This window comes from Amblyomma americanum, chromosome 1 (genome assembly GCF_052857255.1).
Source record: "Amblyomma americanum isolate KBUSLIRL-KWMA chromosome 1, ASM5285725v1, whole genome shotgun sequence".
Lineage (NCBI taxonomy): Eukaryota > Metazoa > Arthropoda > Arachnida > Ixodida > Ixodidae > Amblyomma > Amblyomma americanum.
Genome location: NC_135497.1, coordinates 55,659,695 through 55,676,397, shown reverse-complemented (window position 1 = coordinate 55,676,397; position 16,703 = coordinate 55,659,695). Strand labels below are relative to the sequence as shown.

The 16,703-nt window shown below is 49.6% G+C and overlaps 1 protein-coding gene across 1 annotated transcript in view; it reads right to left on the bottom strand.

The window, feature by feature from the left end:
• LOC144132890 (cell adhesion molecule Dscam1-like) overlaps window positions 1-16,703 on the bottom strand; it is a 529,721-nt gene that overhangs the window by 76,138 nt on the left and 436,880 nt on the right. Inside the window, exons 9-10 of the mRNA XM_077665608.1 lie at window positions 15,521-15,679; window positions 867-1,148 (exon numbers count right to left, since the gene is read on the bottom strand). Coding sequence (XP_077521734.1) covers window positions 867-1,148; window positions 15,521-15,679 — 441 coding nt within the window. The remainder of the gene's footprint in view (window positions 1-866; window positions 1,149-15,520; window positions 15,680-16,703) is intronic.

Sequence of the window (16,703 nt, the reverse complement as noted above, 5' to 3'; positions counted from 1 at the left end):
TTGTGAGACCGAAAGTGTTGCGGATGTTTTCACTGTAGGAATTCGTTTTCTTTCCTTGCGATGATGTCAGCCATGCAATGACATGCCCCGTTTGTTTCGGTCTTAGTTAAACCTTCACGTCGTTGCTTGTTCGTCGCATGAAATCAAGTACATATGCCTACTTGTTGCTTGTACCGTTTCGTTCATAAGCCTATAGCCATATCTTTATTTATTTTATTTATTTATTTTATTTATTCAGTACTGCCAGCCAACTTTTGGTGGCCAAGGCAGAAGTTGGGATACAATCGCACAGTGCTTTGTCAACAACGAAAAAAAGAAAAAAAGAGCCTGCAGGCAGGCAACAAAATTTCTGCTAACAACTGAAATAATGAACGAGTAACAAACACTCTACAATAAAATTAAAAACAAAGTGCGACAAGGGCAACACTCAGGAATCGAACCAGACACCCTAACTTGACCGGCTGGGGTTGATTGCAGATAAAAATGTTTCGACTGAAGATAAGGTGACCACTTCGCGAGGTAACGCATTCCAATCGGCTATCGTTCTTGGGAAGAACGACAGCTTACATGCAGTGGTTCTGCATTTGTACACTACAATTGTTTTATCGTGTTTGTGCCGAGTTGGTCGTGTTCTGTTGTACTGCATATAATTGTCAAACTCTATTCTTGTGTGATTATTGATGATGTCGAATAACATTTTTAAGCGATGCATTTTGCGAGGAGATTCCAAGGTGGGTAAACCGGAACGGCTAAGAATCTTCTTTCTTTTGTTGGCTTAACAGTTTACGAGCACAGCGTTAAGGGAGCTGCTCCCCGCCTTACTCTACGCCTGAAATCACGCCCTCGAAGCAGCGGGCGGCGCTCACCTCTGACGAACATGTGCGCCGTGTGGTTGGTGGCGGCGGCCGCGTTGGACGCCGTGCACGTGTAGTCTCCCGAGTGGTGGCGGGCCACCTTGTCGATGATGAGGTTGGAGACGAAGTCGCTGATGGGAACCACCTGCACGTCGGGCCCCAGGTCGGGCCGGCCGTCCTTGAGCCAGCCCATGGTGACCGGCGGGTCGCCGTCGAGCAGCGTGCACGTGGCGGAGCTGCGCATGCCCTCCTGCAGCCGCTCGGGGAACGCAAACGGGCTGATCACTGGTGCCGCTGCACACACACACAGGGGATGTGGGAAATGAATAAACAAATAAGGAGAGTACAGTGGCAGTTATTTCTGTCAGCCTGCTGTAGTCAAGACTGAAAACTAAACATTGTGACAGAATTTGCCTGCCTGGTTGGAAATAACTTATAGTAAATCGTGAGACATTTTCTCCAATCAAAACTTTTTAATTTTAGAGAGTCCTGACATTTCTTAGTCGGCTCGGCTTCTTCTTCAGTGGGAAGCTTGGGGATGGAGGAGGAGGAGGAGGAGGAAAGGCAGGAAGGTTAACCAGACGAATAGGCGGTTTGCTACCCTGCACGGGGGGAAAGGGGTGAGGGGAGAAAAAGATGAAGGAGAAAAGTCACTTGCAGGAAATTAAAGTGACTAAAGTCACAGCATATCGGGCAGACCAGAAGTGTTCAAAAAGCGGAGCAGTGCCTTGGAGGCCTTCACCGCCGACGACCACCGCGCCCAGGGGCCGAGTGGGCGCAGGTCGAGATGCTCCAGTGCACTGCAGAGAGACTGTCTTTCGGCGTTGTATACTCAGGGCATTCGCAAAGAATGTGGACTATAGTCTCACCACACCCGCAGATGGCGCACGCAGAGCTGTCAGCCATACCTATTAAGGAGTAGTGCTCGGTGAAAGCTACACGCAGCCACGGGTGACACAATAAAGTTGCTTCACGTCGTGGTAGGCCGGATGGAAGCCGAAGTTTCAGATCTGGGTCTAAGGTTTTTAAACGCGAATGCGAGAATTCGCCTGAATTCCACGCAGCAAGCGTGAGGTGAAATGCGGCGTTGGGGAAGGTGTTGATTTATACGGCGATGAGTCGCAGTACCGGCTTCAGAGGGTTGTGCGGGGATGGTTTTTCCCAATTTACTGTAAATGTCTCCCAATTTACTATAAAGGGGTGTGACTATGGTTTTATAAAGGAATTTTTCCCCCGTTATATGCCGCATTGGTGCAGCGAAGCTTCACTGCATGCTGAGTGAGTATGCCGATACTTTCCGATGATTTAATTTTGCATTGTTTATTGGGGCTCAAATCTTTTGACTCTGTTGGTTTGGAATGTCAAGAAGAGAACAGTTGAAAATCCCTTGCCGTTGAATTAACTTCAGCCGTTAAACAATTAAATTGATCTGTCGGTGAAATGCTTTCTTCGGAAGTGAAACTGTGCACATATGTCCCAAAAGTTCTCGCTGCTAATCGGATGGGCCCGAAATGAACCAATACGCTATGAGCAACTCGCTTGAACGCCCGAACAGCTGTGCCAGGCTCCTTGTTTTCACGTCGCGGGGAGAAAAGGAAGGGTCTGAGACAATGTTTGCCGGCAGTTCAGCGTGGACTGCCGTGGACCGATGCATCAACAGCGCGTTCAGAAATAGCAAATGAGACTGAACTTTCCCTTTGTCACTGCCTTTCTTTTTTTCTCCAGTTCCCGGAAGCCTTCTGTGTTGTTTCTGGCCTGCACTCACTGGCAGCGCCCCTTCTCTAGGGTTTGTGTTGGTCCCGGCGCGTGCAGCGGTGCCAAGCATTTGAGAATCGGTCACCCGAAAGCTCGGCGTGAGGCGTATGCTGCCCCCCCCCCCCCCCCCTCTCCCTGCCTATGTGCGGAGCGCGCGCGATCTCCATATCGACCCGGTGGGCTGGGTGTGTAGCGGCTGCGGCGAATCCACAGCACACGTGAAGAAAACGGAGCAGCACACGGGGCCTCAATTCGATCTTCCGATAATCGGGAGACCTCTCATAAATTATGCACGACCGCCGCCGCCGCCGAAGATGACGGCGAAGCGGGGGCCGAAGCCGTGGAATTTCCCTTCCCGCTCCTCCTTGTACAGCGCAAGCGGAAGATTGGCAGCGCCGCCGCGTCGGACAACCAACACCTCGACGATTCCATTTCGATATGAGATCCTTGCGCGGCCGCTCTGACTCACGCACCCGCCGCCGTGCAGCACTACAACCCGACTCCCCCAGAAGTTTTTTTTCTTCTTTTTTTCTCCGCCGTCTTCCTCCTCGGGCGAGAGATCTTCGGTTCCAGCAGCGAGATGACAGCAGCCCCGCTGTCACGGGCGGATGCTATTTGACCACGACGTCGCCGTATGCAGAGCAGGGGACCTTGTGCAGCGGTCCTGTCCAAGAGGGGTTCGATTGCGCAGCCTGAGCTGTCGTTTTATTCCGCCTTGAATCTGATCCTCTCCCACCGCGTCCCGTTTCTTCCAGCTCCCCATCTTTATGCCCCTTTTTTCGGCGTCCCGGGAACGATATACGCCCGGCATATTTCGCATCCCGCCTCAGACTTCCTCGCTGTTTGACCGACAGACGGCGAAATTGCGGCGGCCAGCGTGCGAGACGCCGGCAGATGGGCGCAGTCGAGCAGGCAGTGCGTTCGCCAAGAACAATAAGCCCCGCCGACGAAGCTCCCGGCTGAACTTTCTCGGGAGGCCATTCGATCCGACCGGGGGCTGTTTTCTTTCCATTGAACGTCGCGCATGCCCTGCAGGCTTCGGCGGCAGGGCCGGCCGAATATCGTACGTATAAGGCTTTTCCGTACGAAACGAGGTAATAAGGAAAAACAGAACCCTCTTAGCAACCTTGCTTGTGTAAATTTCAGAGGCCTAATTTCGCTTCACGCCTAGCCGAGGCTGACGTAATCGCCCTGAAGGCGAATATTCGAACCAACCTTTGTGCCAAATGTAATAGCTAAATCGATGAGTTTTATGCGAAATGAAAATAAACAATAAGAATGGGCTTGCAGCGTACGCAAGATAGCGGTCACGTCAGATAAGACTGGCTCAATGTGCCCTGATATTCTTCTCGTAGAAACGGCTTTGGCGGGAAGAGCTTTGAACGTATCAAGTCTAGCTGTCTACGTATGGCTTTACGTCTCTTCACAAAGCCCTGGTTTCGGGCCATATGCTTACAAAAGAGTGCGATGCTGATGCCACCTATAATCGCCCGGCTTTCTCAGTTTGCAGAGGTGGATAAAATAACTCTACATGTCATCAGCCGTTAGTGCGCGACGGTACTTTTGGTTGTCGAATACAGGCAGCAAATGCTACATGGACCTAACAGAACCAAGAGGTCACCTCGCGCAACAGGAGTCAGACAAAAAGCAAACCAACAGGCAAAAAAGACAACCCTTGTGCTGCCTCGTAGTACTATTATGATATGGACTGCCTATACAATTACATGTAAAAAACGCATTGTCAGAATACCACAACTGTATCATATTCGAGCTAATGACAAGAAAAGCTTTCTCACTACAACATTCTTTTGGTTTGGTTTGGTTTTATGGAGGTTTAACGTCCCAAAGCGTCTCAGGCTATGAGAGACGCCGTAGTGAAGGGTTCCGAAAATTTCGACTAGCGGGGGTTTTTTAACGTGCACTGACATCGCACAGCACACGGGCCTCTATAATTTTGCTTCCATCGAAATTCGACCGCCGCGGCCGGGATCGAACCCGCGTCTTTCGGACCAGCAGCTGAGCGCCATAACCACTAAGCCGTCGCGGCGGCCTCACTGCAACATGCATCCATATGATTAAATGTACATGTCTTTAGTATATGCTTGTGCTGCAGCAACAACAGTAGCCGTAAAAAGAAAGATAAACAAAATATTAATGATAAACTAAAAACTATCACTTAAAAAAAATGGGTAGAACGTGATGTCGGGCCAGCTGGTGCATTCGTTCAGCAATGGAGAGGATGCGCGAAAGGCGCAAGCACAAGACGAGACACGGGCTATTTTCTCCCAACTACTTGCCGGGCATGCTCCATTTTGTGGCCCTTAAATATGTGGTGCTGAACATTCAATAAACTCAGTTGTAAGCTGCGTTTGCCTCGTATCCTGCTTTGTGTTTGCGCCTTTCGCGCAACCTTTACATGTTAGATGAATGTATATTTTTAGAGATTCTATAATTAGGCCAATGTTCAGGAGAATCCCCCAAGGTGCAGTAGATATGAAACCAAGGAGAAATTACTCAGTAGCATCCACCTGCAGGTTCAGGTTCTGCGATCGCATTTCTTGGCAGCGTTAGCAGCTACTACCACTAAGTGTTAATTTTATTTCCCCTCCAAAATCCTAGCGATTCTCGTGTACTGAGATTAAAGTGTGCCCTTTGCTGAACGTTGTCGGGAACACTGCCTTAGCACGGCACGTTTTGCACCAGGTTTTTTATCTAAAGACAAGAAAAGAATTCGAACGCCCTACGCTCATCACTCCAGTTCTTCCCTTTTACTCCGATATGGCTTGGAGATTAACCTTCTTTAAAGAACCCAAATGCCTTGGACCATTCTATTATATACTTGTTAATTTTTTCTCCATCTAAAATTAGGTAAACCAAGTCCGCAGCTAGCGTGGACTTAGAGCCACTCGCACGCAACTGACCGGCCAGATAATATGCGCTTGGAGACAGTTTAGGAGCACGAACCTGATGGAAAAGACAGCAGCGCTAACAGACTGGACGGACGTCTTTTAGCGCTGTTCACTCATTTACATCAACATGCACCAATCAGCCCGAGGCTGTGTCCTATTCTTGAATGCAGATCTGGTACGGAATAACTTCAGTGCATGGGACACGAGAAATGAGTTCAGGGGTTAACGTTTTCGTTGTAAGGTTAGCTCCGTTCGGCTCCAGTGTGGTCGTTCAAAAATAAATGAAACCGCGCCTCCGTTCTTTTGTTAAGAGTAATGAAAACGGCTCAAGGAAGTAAAATGAGCCAGGTATTGTTTTCTACATTTTAGGAACCAAAAATCACCCGTTCCGAGTAACTAAGCGAGAGAGTCGGTAAAAGAATTGCGTCGAGTGGTTACTGAGTGCACAGCACCGTTGAGGAGGCGATGTGTCTTGAAAACGAGGTCGCTGCAGGTGCCGTTGTTTAAGGGCTCAATGCGCTCTTGTCTGACGCAGCCCGAACCGTAGCCACTACCGCGCCGACGCGCAGAAGCCTCCTCGGCATCCACATATGCAGCGCCGAAAGGCCGCGCTATGTTACAAGCTCTGCTTACGTCACGACTGCGTAACGGCTTCATAGCGCCGCTTCTGCTCAGTGCCGGATTAAGAAGAACAAAGTGGCAGCTCCGCCTGTGGTTAAAGATGCTAAGGAGACTTAAAAACCAACTCTCGCATATAAGTTAAGAATAAGGTGAGACGAATCCTTTTACGCACCACTTTTAGCAAACACGGCTTCCTGTTTGCGCTCCGGTGATACGCGTGAGCTCACTCAACCAGATCATCGAGTGCGAGCAACATTATGGCGTCGGCAGAGTGCTGGTGGCCAGACGACAGCACAGCCGGGAGGTGCTCGATCGAAGCCTCGCTTGGCATTTGTCGCCCCCGCCGAGGTTCGTGAGCTAGACCAGCTGGCAAGAACCCTGAGCGGCGAAGCCCGTGGACAGGTCCCACGTGAGAAACGTAGCAGCTTCGAAAGGGGCCGTTGTCGAGCTCTACAGCAGGTTAATTTGCATTGTATTAAGAAATGAATCAAGATATGCATGAAGAAAACATGAGTGAATATGAGCGCGCAGACGTGTGTAAGCTTGCTTTTTGTTTGTTGTGTCGATACTTATACCGAGTGAGTAGTTGCCCCTCGCTTGGCCCTAAAGCTACAAAACGCATAGTCAACTAGGTGAGTCACAGGGCATTTAGGTCATACATACCATCAACTGATTATGAATACAATATAACTTATGCGAGAAACAAAAAAACAAGAAAGCAAATAAGCTAGTCCTGATTGTCCTTAGAATACACTGCGGCATTAAGGGCACATTGAATTATTTTCTTTTTGGTTTCTGTAAGGTCTCCAGCGTTGTCGCTGTTTTATATGCTATTGTTTTTAGTATTTTTTGCAGTTTCTGTTGCCTGCTGAACGCTCCTACTTGTGATGCAAACCAGCTGCGCGTCGCAACCGAAACGCGGTGCCCCGACTGCCGCTCCATTCCGATGGGCAGCATTTGTATATTCTTTACCGCTCCCCTCGCCCCAGCTTCTTCGGCCAAAGACGAGCGTGAAACAGATCTGGCTTCTGCTTTACGTTTTTTTCCATTGCCCGTTCCTGTCCCAGTACTGTTCACCAAGGTTCCAATGACTCGCGCACGTGTAGACGCCGTCCAATCACCGAAACGCTCATGGTCAGGCACACACGCACCACTCGTAGCGGGGCATTTTGAAACAAGCAAGCAGGGAACTGAGATGGAAACTGCCGACCAGCTCCGCTCGGAGTGCTTGATCGATGGGGCACCGCCGTTTTACCATCTATTTCTGTCTCCTAAATCCCTCGTTTTCTCTCTGCCTGCCTGGGGGACGAGTCGCACCCACCCTTGACGTGTACATGCTCAGAGTTCGTGGCTGCAAGGGACCCAGCGGGGCGATGAACGCGTCCAGGAATAAGTTTTATTTAACTGCTAACGGAATGGTGTTTGGAAGCAAGCGTCTAAAAAACGACTGGCGACGGCAACTACACACATCGTGGCACGAATGACTGTACGACGAGGTAAACCGCTAGATCGGAGTAATTTGATCCCAAGCACAGTCAACTTCACTCTAATAAGAAATTTCAGGGGCGTACTTAAGTCTGCTTAGGGTGCAGTGATGCGAAACCATATATCTTCGCATCCTTCCTCCCTCATACGCGTCCGCCATCACGCCTCCGTCATCTCGCCTGCGCACCGAAGTGCGCGCCACCTTCTGCACCAGCGCCGTACATTGAGAGGGGGGTTCTAGCAGGGGGCGCATGATGGCGCTGCGACCGCACTTTTACTCAGTGCGTGCGGACACACTCTGTCCACAACTTACGTTCACAGCGCCTGTACACAGCTTCCGGTGACGCCACTCATGAGCCGACAAATGCTTTCGCGTTAAAAATGAACGTGACACCACAGGGATGCGAAATTACAGTACACCTCTTTGCCCCAAAAGTAATCGAATGGCCAAGAAGACAACCTTATTAGAGAAATCGACGCTGCTCCTTTTTGTGCTAACCATGCGCAAATAACTAAAAAATAAGTCTATCTCATCGTCGAGAGCGATTGTAAGCATGAAACGCATTTCAGCACTTGGGTAGCGTATTCTATGGTGGCTGAAGGGCGAGTTATCACTTCTAACTCTCTTTTCTATTTCTACCCGCCGCAGTGGCTCAGTGGTTTTGGTGTTCGACTGGTGATCCCAAGGGCGCGGGTTCGAACCCCGGCCACGGCCTCACTTCAATGAAGGCGAAATGCAAAAACACCCTAGTGTTATGCGATGCCATGACGCATTAAAAACTCAAGGTGGCCTAAATTAATCCGGAGCCCTCCACTACGACGTCCACATCGCACATGAGTCAATTCGGGACATTGAGCCACCATGTATCTTACCATATTTTCTCTATTTCGTTCCCACATGATGCGATGAATACCGTGTCAAGCTGTTTTGGACCAGTCGGCTCAGTCTCTCTGCCGCATGCTTCGAACTCGCAAGGCTGAACTTAGAAGCAGGAGTGCCAGCACCTGGCGACCAGTTTGGTGCGTACAGAAACATCCTTTCATTTTACGTAGTGAGAATTTTTTGCGACTCATTGGAAGCCGTTTGTTCCTGCATGTTTTTTTTTTTCGCTCAGCTTCGACTACAGGACACAACTGCTCCTCCTCTGCAATTTCTCAAAACTGGCCGCGGAGATTTCATTTGCATTCCTATGTGTGGGACTACTATACATCCTGCCCCTCACAGGCTCATTGGAAAACCGCAGGTTGAGGAACACACGCGCCATGTCTATTTTGCATTACAAAGAAATTTTCTAAGCAGGCTGCGCGAGGATCGCACGTTAAGCGAAGACGGTGTTTGCATTTTGAACTGCCTTCAAAGGAACCTCATTTATGCATTTCGGGCGCGTGAACAGGGGCCAAACCCATGAGTGAGAAGTGCTAAGTTTTTAAGAGCCGTCGACGTTGAGATGATTAAAATGCAGGGACACCAATCATCGAAGGCAAAACGAGCAATATTGAAGGCAGAGAAGCCAAGCGGCAAAGTAATCAAAAAGAATCGAACTTGGCCCCACGTTTGATATTTCGCTTCCATTAAATGTCACTGACTCCTCACCCTATGCCTAAATTAGAAAGGTGCAGGTTTCGCATCTCAGACGGTCATAAAGAGGCCCACAGAGCACTCTTGTTCCTTCAGCTGCGTGTGAATAGCATTTATTGCGTCAGCAAATATAAAGTGACACCGGTGGACGGTTCGTTTGAGTGACAGGAGAAGTATTTACACCACTGCCTACAAAAAATAAATAATGATGACGTTTAATTAAGCGAGTGAAAGCAACATTGCTCATGCTGCGTCGCAGAAGATAGAAGAGTGGCGTCGAGAGTGCGCCCCTTTAAAATTCAGTACAAGCATTGTTCAAAGAGTACAAGAAATTTCAAGTAACGTGTAACCTGTTTAACAAATTTCCCTCGAACTTGTGCATAAGAGCTTGGTATACTCAGTCAGTGGCTGTTGGTTGCGCTTTTGCTATTCGATCCCCACTGGCCAGCAGGGCGTGAGGCTAGTTAATGACAGGGAGTCGCACGGGCATCTGCAATTCATTACGCTAGCGAATTTGTAGGAGATAAAGTTATCGGTTGGCTTCATTACTTATCATACCATCGTAATCTGTTGGAAGAAAGTGGCAAAATAATTGGCCAGGGCTATATGAACAGAAAAAAATCTGCACTTTGGTATCGTAGGCATTTCAGCGTTGATTATATTAATGAGTGTTTTGACAACCGAGAACGAGCATAATTTTTTTCAGTTCAAGCAGCGCTTCCACGAAAGTGAAGCTTTGAAAACAACTGCGAAAGGAACACTCTATATTTGACATCGAGTTACAAAGCCTACAAGTAAATTTCCCAGTCCGGTAGAAATTTCTGCACAACAGCGGCTGATTCCCGGACCATAATTAAGCGCGGTGCTTCTAAGCCCCTACAGATTCGCACTTGTGTCCATCCTCGCATCACCCATGAGCCGGGGATTAAGCGGATAAAGTGCAGCGCTGGCAACGCACTGCGACTGAGGCGTGTCCGCAGCCACAGCTACTTGGCCTAGGCGACGCCAGAGCTGGCCATAACTCTTCCAACAAAACAAGGAAACGCCGTCATGGCGCAGCAGTTTCTGTCGCGCAAGGAATCCGACTTGTAGGTTTTGCGACTCGCCTATTAATGTTGATGTAAGGCGAACTGCGACTGTTCGGGAAGCAGTGCGTTGCAAGGGACGCAGCTATCCCTAAAATTGAAGTCGCCTCCAAGTAGCACGCGTCTCATTGCAACGGGGCTCGTGCGAAGTGAAGAAACTGGGCACGGAAAGCAAGAAGACGTGCGCTGAAGTTAATATTAGTCTATAAAAGAGTGTCTACAAATGTAGGGCTTCGCACGTCTTCCGGGGCTTGAGAACGGATTGATTTCCTGGGCAATGTATGAATGAAAAGCACCGCTACTACTTTCTGCTAGCGCTATAGTCTCGGCGAAGGAACACGAAGCACTAATATGGGCCTAAAGGGAAAGCGTACACGAAAATACCTCCTAGTTCCCGCGAGCGCACTAATGATTCATCAGTTAGGGAATTAATTCTGGTGACGGCCCCTGACGCTTAAGTCGGCTTAAGAGTGGAATGTGACAGCACTATAGAAGCAACGTTGTAGTTGCTTGTTCATGTGTATGTTCTTTCACCGCATGCGCAATGTTGTCGCAGTCGTCGTATCTATATTTGCACACACATATTCATGCGCTGAGTCAGTCTGCCGAGAACTTGTTCCAACGTGCTTGTCTCGACCTTTCCCGGCGGCACGCTCTCCTCTTGTCTTTCCTAGAGTGGGCACCATCTCATGTCGGAGTCTGAGGCAATTATTTGGCAGACGCACTGGCCAAGTTCCCCCATGATGCATCTGTGCCTGTGCTCATTGCGCCTTTGACAGCGCGCGCTTCACCACCCTGGCCATCGAGTGGCTGCCGAGTGCCCCCCGTTCTTTCGCGCGCGCGGGTCTCGTCCTCGTCCTCCGCGTTCGCATTGAATGTGTGTGGCCCGCCGAGAGGCGGCGTCGCTGCGCCGAACCACTTTTGTGCCCGCTGTGGACTTATTGAGACACTCGAACGCATTATATATATATGCGCATGTGCAGTGCTCTGCTGTGAATGCGCCGCCCTACTCGAGAGGCACAAACAACTAGGACTTCCTAGTGCCTTCCTAGAGGAAATTCTCCTCCCCCGTGTCTCCGACAAACGCGTTTGCAGCGCCCTAAAATTCTTGCTGACAGTCGCGGAAGCAGCTAATCGCCGCGCGCTGCGGTAAAACAGCTCGCTGTTCCGCTTCATTTCCTTTTCCTTTCCCTTCGTCTTCCTCTCCTCCATCCTCTTCTCTCTGATCCTAAAAGTCCCCTCTCCAAGCGAAGCGCCGCTGCGGTGTTCTCCGCCTGACAGAGGCAGTTATAGAACTTTGCATTCCCCCTTTTTTCTTACACCTTCCCCTGCTAAAATGTATTGATAATCGCAGCATCATCATCAGATTTGAATTCTCGGACCACGGTCACGTGACCTTGGGACGTCATCGCCCTCTTGGCCAATCAGCGACTTTTGTGACTAACGTAGGACGCAAAAGCGCATGATGTGAAGCCTAATGCAGTAGCATTGAATGTAGCCGCCCGGTTTGAGATTCAGCTTGAAACGACAGGCTGACTATAGTGACGCAAGCCAGCATTGCGTTTAGAGAGGGAGAGGAGGAAACGCGGACACGTCTTTCCGGTAAGCCGTGAACCCGCGCCTCCTCGACTGTTCTCCACAGCCTGCCATCAAAGTGGGGCGGGTTCCTCACCGCAAACGATTCGCGACACCAAAGCGAACCACGCGGAAAGGACCCCCCGCACGCAGCAGCATGTCCGAGAAAGGGCCACTCGCGCCGAAGTGCTTGAAAGGGATCCGGCTGCGCGTGCGAGAGCAAAAAAACGCGCGTTAGCGCAAACAAAGGGCGGCGCCGCGAGCGAAGCACCTGAGAGAGACAGTCGTCACCAGAATCCATACAGAGCGGCGCGATCATTTTGCGGCGGCTCCTGGGCGAAATAGTTGAAAGGAGAAACAAAAAATGGAGAGAAACAAGCGTGACTCGAGTGTGAACAAAGCTGCGCTCTGTTTCCCTCCGGGGTCGGTGGCGGCTTCGTGTCGCCGCGGGACACTCGGCGACCGGGATCGCATTGCAAGGAAGCCTCAATTGTTTTGTCTCGTCTTTCCTTCCTCGTTCGTCGCGGTCTCGTGTCGGCGCAAAGCGCGCATATTCTGAGCTGGCGCCAGGAGCAGTTGTCGCGTCGCTGAAATGCATTGTCTCGCCGCTTTCGTGCGCGCAAAACGCGCCTCTACCGGGGCAGCGACGTCGCTGGAAGCACTTTTCGAACACCGCTGCGGGGCTGGAGAGGCCCACCCAGAGGGCACGCGTATTGTTCGGCGGGGCCTGTCTCACGTTGACGCAACCGCCACTACGGATTCCGTCCATTTGTGCGACAACTACAATATGCTACTTTAGGAGTATTCAACGATGGGTTAAAGAAAAACATCCAAAGTATAGATAATTGCGAAGGAAGCATGAATGTGTGCCATGAATCACAAATGCTCATTTGCCTGTGTCTACTTTTTAGGCGGGAAGCAACTCGCTTCCATACCGCCCCAATTTCAAACACGAATCAAACGTTTCCTTAAGGCTCGCTATGTTGCAGCAGGACAAGTAAGGAGCCCATATAAGGGTACACCATCGCTTCTTGTGTCTTCGTCTGCGAATGTTTTCTATCGCATAAAGCCGAAAGATGGCATTACGTGCTAATTTTGGTGCTCCTCCGGACCGACGACAGACAACAGAGCGAGGAAAATAATTAACCACGCGGAAAATAATTGAGTACAACGAGCTGTCACAAAGTTACCGCCGTGTTAAAACGGTTTCAACACAATTTTCTGCTTGCAAATTTCAGTGCAAACGATGATCAGAGCAAACCGCTTTAGCCTAAACAATGTGCATATATATTCCAGCTGCGTGCAATCATACCGTTTCGAGCTTTTCCTAACATCAGCGTTTCTTTTTACAGCGAGCGCTGCTATAGCCATGTCTCATGCAGCCACGACCCACACGTGGCTTCGTTCCGCGGTCACGTCACCACCCACTGCACGCGCCTTACGCTATATTCATCATCATCGGGTGGTGCGCGCGACGGAACCCAATCAAAATTGCCGATTGGACGAGTTGGTGGGACATGATTCGAAATGACCAGCGCGGTAACAGACGAGCGCTCGTCCTGTCATCAGCGTTTTTTTTTCTCGTGTCCTCGTCTGTTTCCGCGCTGGTCATTTCGAGTAATTGAACCCAAGCTGGAGTTTGCACCGCGACGCTAGCGCTGAATTTGTCCCCTGGTAGAGAGACGTGACCCCACAAAAACACGACGGCTGCCGACAGACTCGGCGCAGTCTGTAGGCGGAGAGAGAGCGAGAGAAGGAAGCGCGTTCAAAATGGGCGATTTGCGACAAACTAGTGGAATTTCTCATTTTTGTATTTTGCGATTCCTGGGATAAAAAAAGAGCGTCCGTCTCGCGCGCGTGCGCGGTTGACGAGTAGAGATCCGTCTTTTTCATTCTGTGTTCTTTCGTACACGTTTCTGTTCGTGCTACAGGTAAGCGTATATACAAATGAAACAGATGACATGCCTTAACCACACCGCACGAGACCGCAATATCACACACTGCACTCTCCTGACAATGTACACAACGAGTAGCATATTTCTTGAGGCAGCCCTGTTGTTTTGATGAGAACAGTTGACTTGTTTGTATAATCCAGCAGGCTTATTGTGTAAGGTGGTGCTGCCATGTGCCTCGCTTCGAGACGACGACCCTAAGCAGGCACCTATCCTTGTGTGTCTTCGCGGCAAAAAAAAAAAGACTTATAAGCACAGGCCACAACTGTCCTTCAAGGCTGAGGCCAGCTTTGTCGAACCTTTACATTCGCACAACTTGACAGCATTCTTTTTTATGTTGCGTGGTCATATGTCCGTCATGATCCGAAAGTTGTGAGAAACTGCTTTTGCGACTTGAGGCTAGCCGTCTGCAGAGATGACTGCAACTTTAAGTCAAACTGCGTTTGGTTCCGATGTCTGATGTCTTTGCGGCAAAAAAAAAAGACATAAGCACAGGCCACAACTGTCCTTCAAGGCTGAGGCCAGCTTTGTCGAACCTTTACAATCGCACAACTTGACATCATTCTTTTTTATGTTGCGTGGTCATATGTCCGTCATGATCCGAAAGTTGTGAGAAACTGCTTTTGCGACTTGAGGCTAGCCGTCTGCAGAGATGAGTGCAAATTCAAGTCAAACTGCGTTTGGTTCCGATGTCTGATGTTTTCACCTTTTTTTGTATTTATTTTCAACGCTTCCTTTTTATTGCTCTGCTTGCAATGAACCTCTAGTTGTTAGCAGAGCCCGTAATGTCTCTTCCCTCGTCACGCTTTCTGAGCTAACTTCTGCGAGACATGCAGCCTGTGCGGCTACAGACGCCCACTACTTCTGCGGTTTCATAGCTGCACGAGGCGACACGCCATTCAGAAGCGCTTTGTGCAGCTAGTGCGCTGAAAACAGCTATACAGTTTTTGAGAAAGCTGTATAGCTTTCCTTTGTAGCCATATGGCTGCGCTTGGGTTGCAGGCCAATAATTAGACCCTTATTACAAATCTACTCCACCTTGGGGGATTCCCCTAAAATTATTGACCAACACTGTTCCCACTTGAAGTTATTGATCAATTCTCTCTCGCCCTACCATAAGCTTGCCGTACCGGTTAGCTCAGTTGGTAGAGCGACTGCTTCGGTGAAGCGGTGGTCCCGGGTTAGAACCCCGGACCAGGACGAATTTTTCTTTCACTACGAAGTTTCTGAGAAAGCTGTATACAGCTTTCCATTATAGCCGTATGGCTGCGCTTGGGTGAATTGCAATGAGTAATTACTCCCTTATTATGTATCTACAGACGGAAAACACTTCGCTTGAGTGGTGGGAGGCGCTGCTGTCCAGCGATAACCTGGAGGACCATCGGGCTTTCATCCAACAGGCCCGCAGGGCAACTCAAGCCAGTGGAGCCATGGACCCCATAAGCTCCAACAACTCCCCTTCTGTTCAATAAAGTTTTTGTCCTCCCCTTGCGTTGCGAAAAACGAGCATCCGCCTACTCATGTTCGCTTAAACGGCGGCTTATGTCACCTTATGCAATGGCTGCCAGGTCTAGGGTGATGAACTGCGCTTAGCTAGCGTATCCAGGCTGCCACATTGATAGCGATAGTGCAGCTTCGAAGCTACAGATGGCGCTCAAAAACATGTAAATCTCGTCGCCGACGCGCAAGGATCAGCGGCACTCACTGACGACGATGACGTATATGTCCCGCGTGGCCATGTCCCCTTTGCTGCCGACAGCAATGCAGCGGTAGGGGCCCTGGTCTTCCTTGCGGGCCTCGTGGATCACCAGGGTGCCCGGCTTCTCCAGAGTGTGCCGAGACTCCTGCGGAAGCGGCTTGCCATCTAGAAAATTAAGAAAAAATATATGAGCATTTAAAAATATTTTATCGGTACACACATTGATTCAGCATAGGGCGAAGAGAACTACATTAAAAGAAAAAACAACTATTAAGACTAACAAGTGAAGAACCATTCAAGCTTCAACCCGCCACAATGGCTCAGCGGTTTTGGCATGCGGCTGCTGATCCCAGTGTCGCGAATTCGATCCCGGTCGCGGCGGCCGTATTTCGATAGCTTTGGCGGCGCTTCACAGAACTACAGAGATCGAGCATGGGCCGCGTCGGGCGCACAAGAACGAGAAATAGTATAAGACCGACACGCGTCCCTAATACTACACAGTTTAAGATGTGGTGTTGCGTATACACCTCTGCGGTATATCTTAATTTGGTGGTTGATACCTGCGTCTGTCATTATTCCTTTTTTTTTGATGACGCGTATGTTTTCCAGTTATCTGTCGGCTTCCCTGCTCGCCTTTTATCATCATGACTCGATGCTGCAACAATACAGCAATCGGCCGTTAACTCGAGTGACTAAAATAGCGCGATACAGGGCAGCACTAAAGGTATAAAATGCTGAGCATTCTGAGTGGCGCGGAGACTGAACGTCAACGCGACATTTGTAATGTCCACATTCTTCCTGCTGTCATCTCCCCTTTACAACCTGTACATCGTTTTTTTTTCTATCGCATTGAAGAGAATCAGACGACCTTTATGTGGTTGTACACAGGAAATTCCACCACTAATACTCACTCGCGTAAGTTTGAAAAACTGATCTCTTCGATTTTTTTTTTGCGGATCATAAATGTTGTTTTAAACATACGTCGATTCGCGGTTTTTTGCCACCTCGTTTACTGACACTCAAACTCAGCAATGAATTATTGGCCGTCAACGCCCGTTCGTGCCTGAATGATCGGCTTAAATTTTCATGCAAAAGGGGAGAGAGAAAAAAAGAAAGCCTAAAGGGAGCGGAGGGGGGGGGGGAGAGAAAGGCGTCAGCACTGGCGTTAGTTGTGTACCGACAAGTGTGT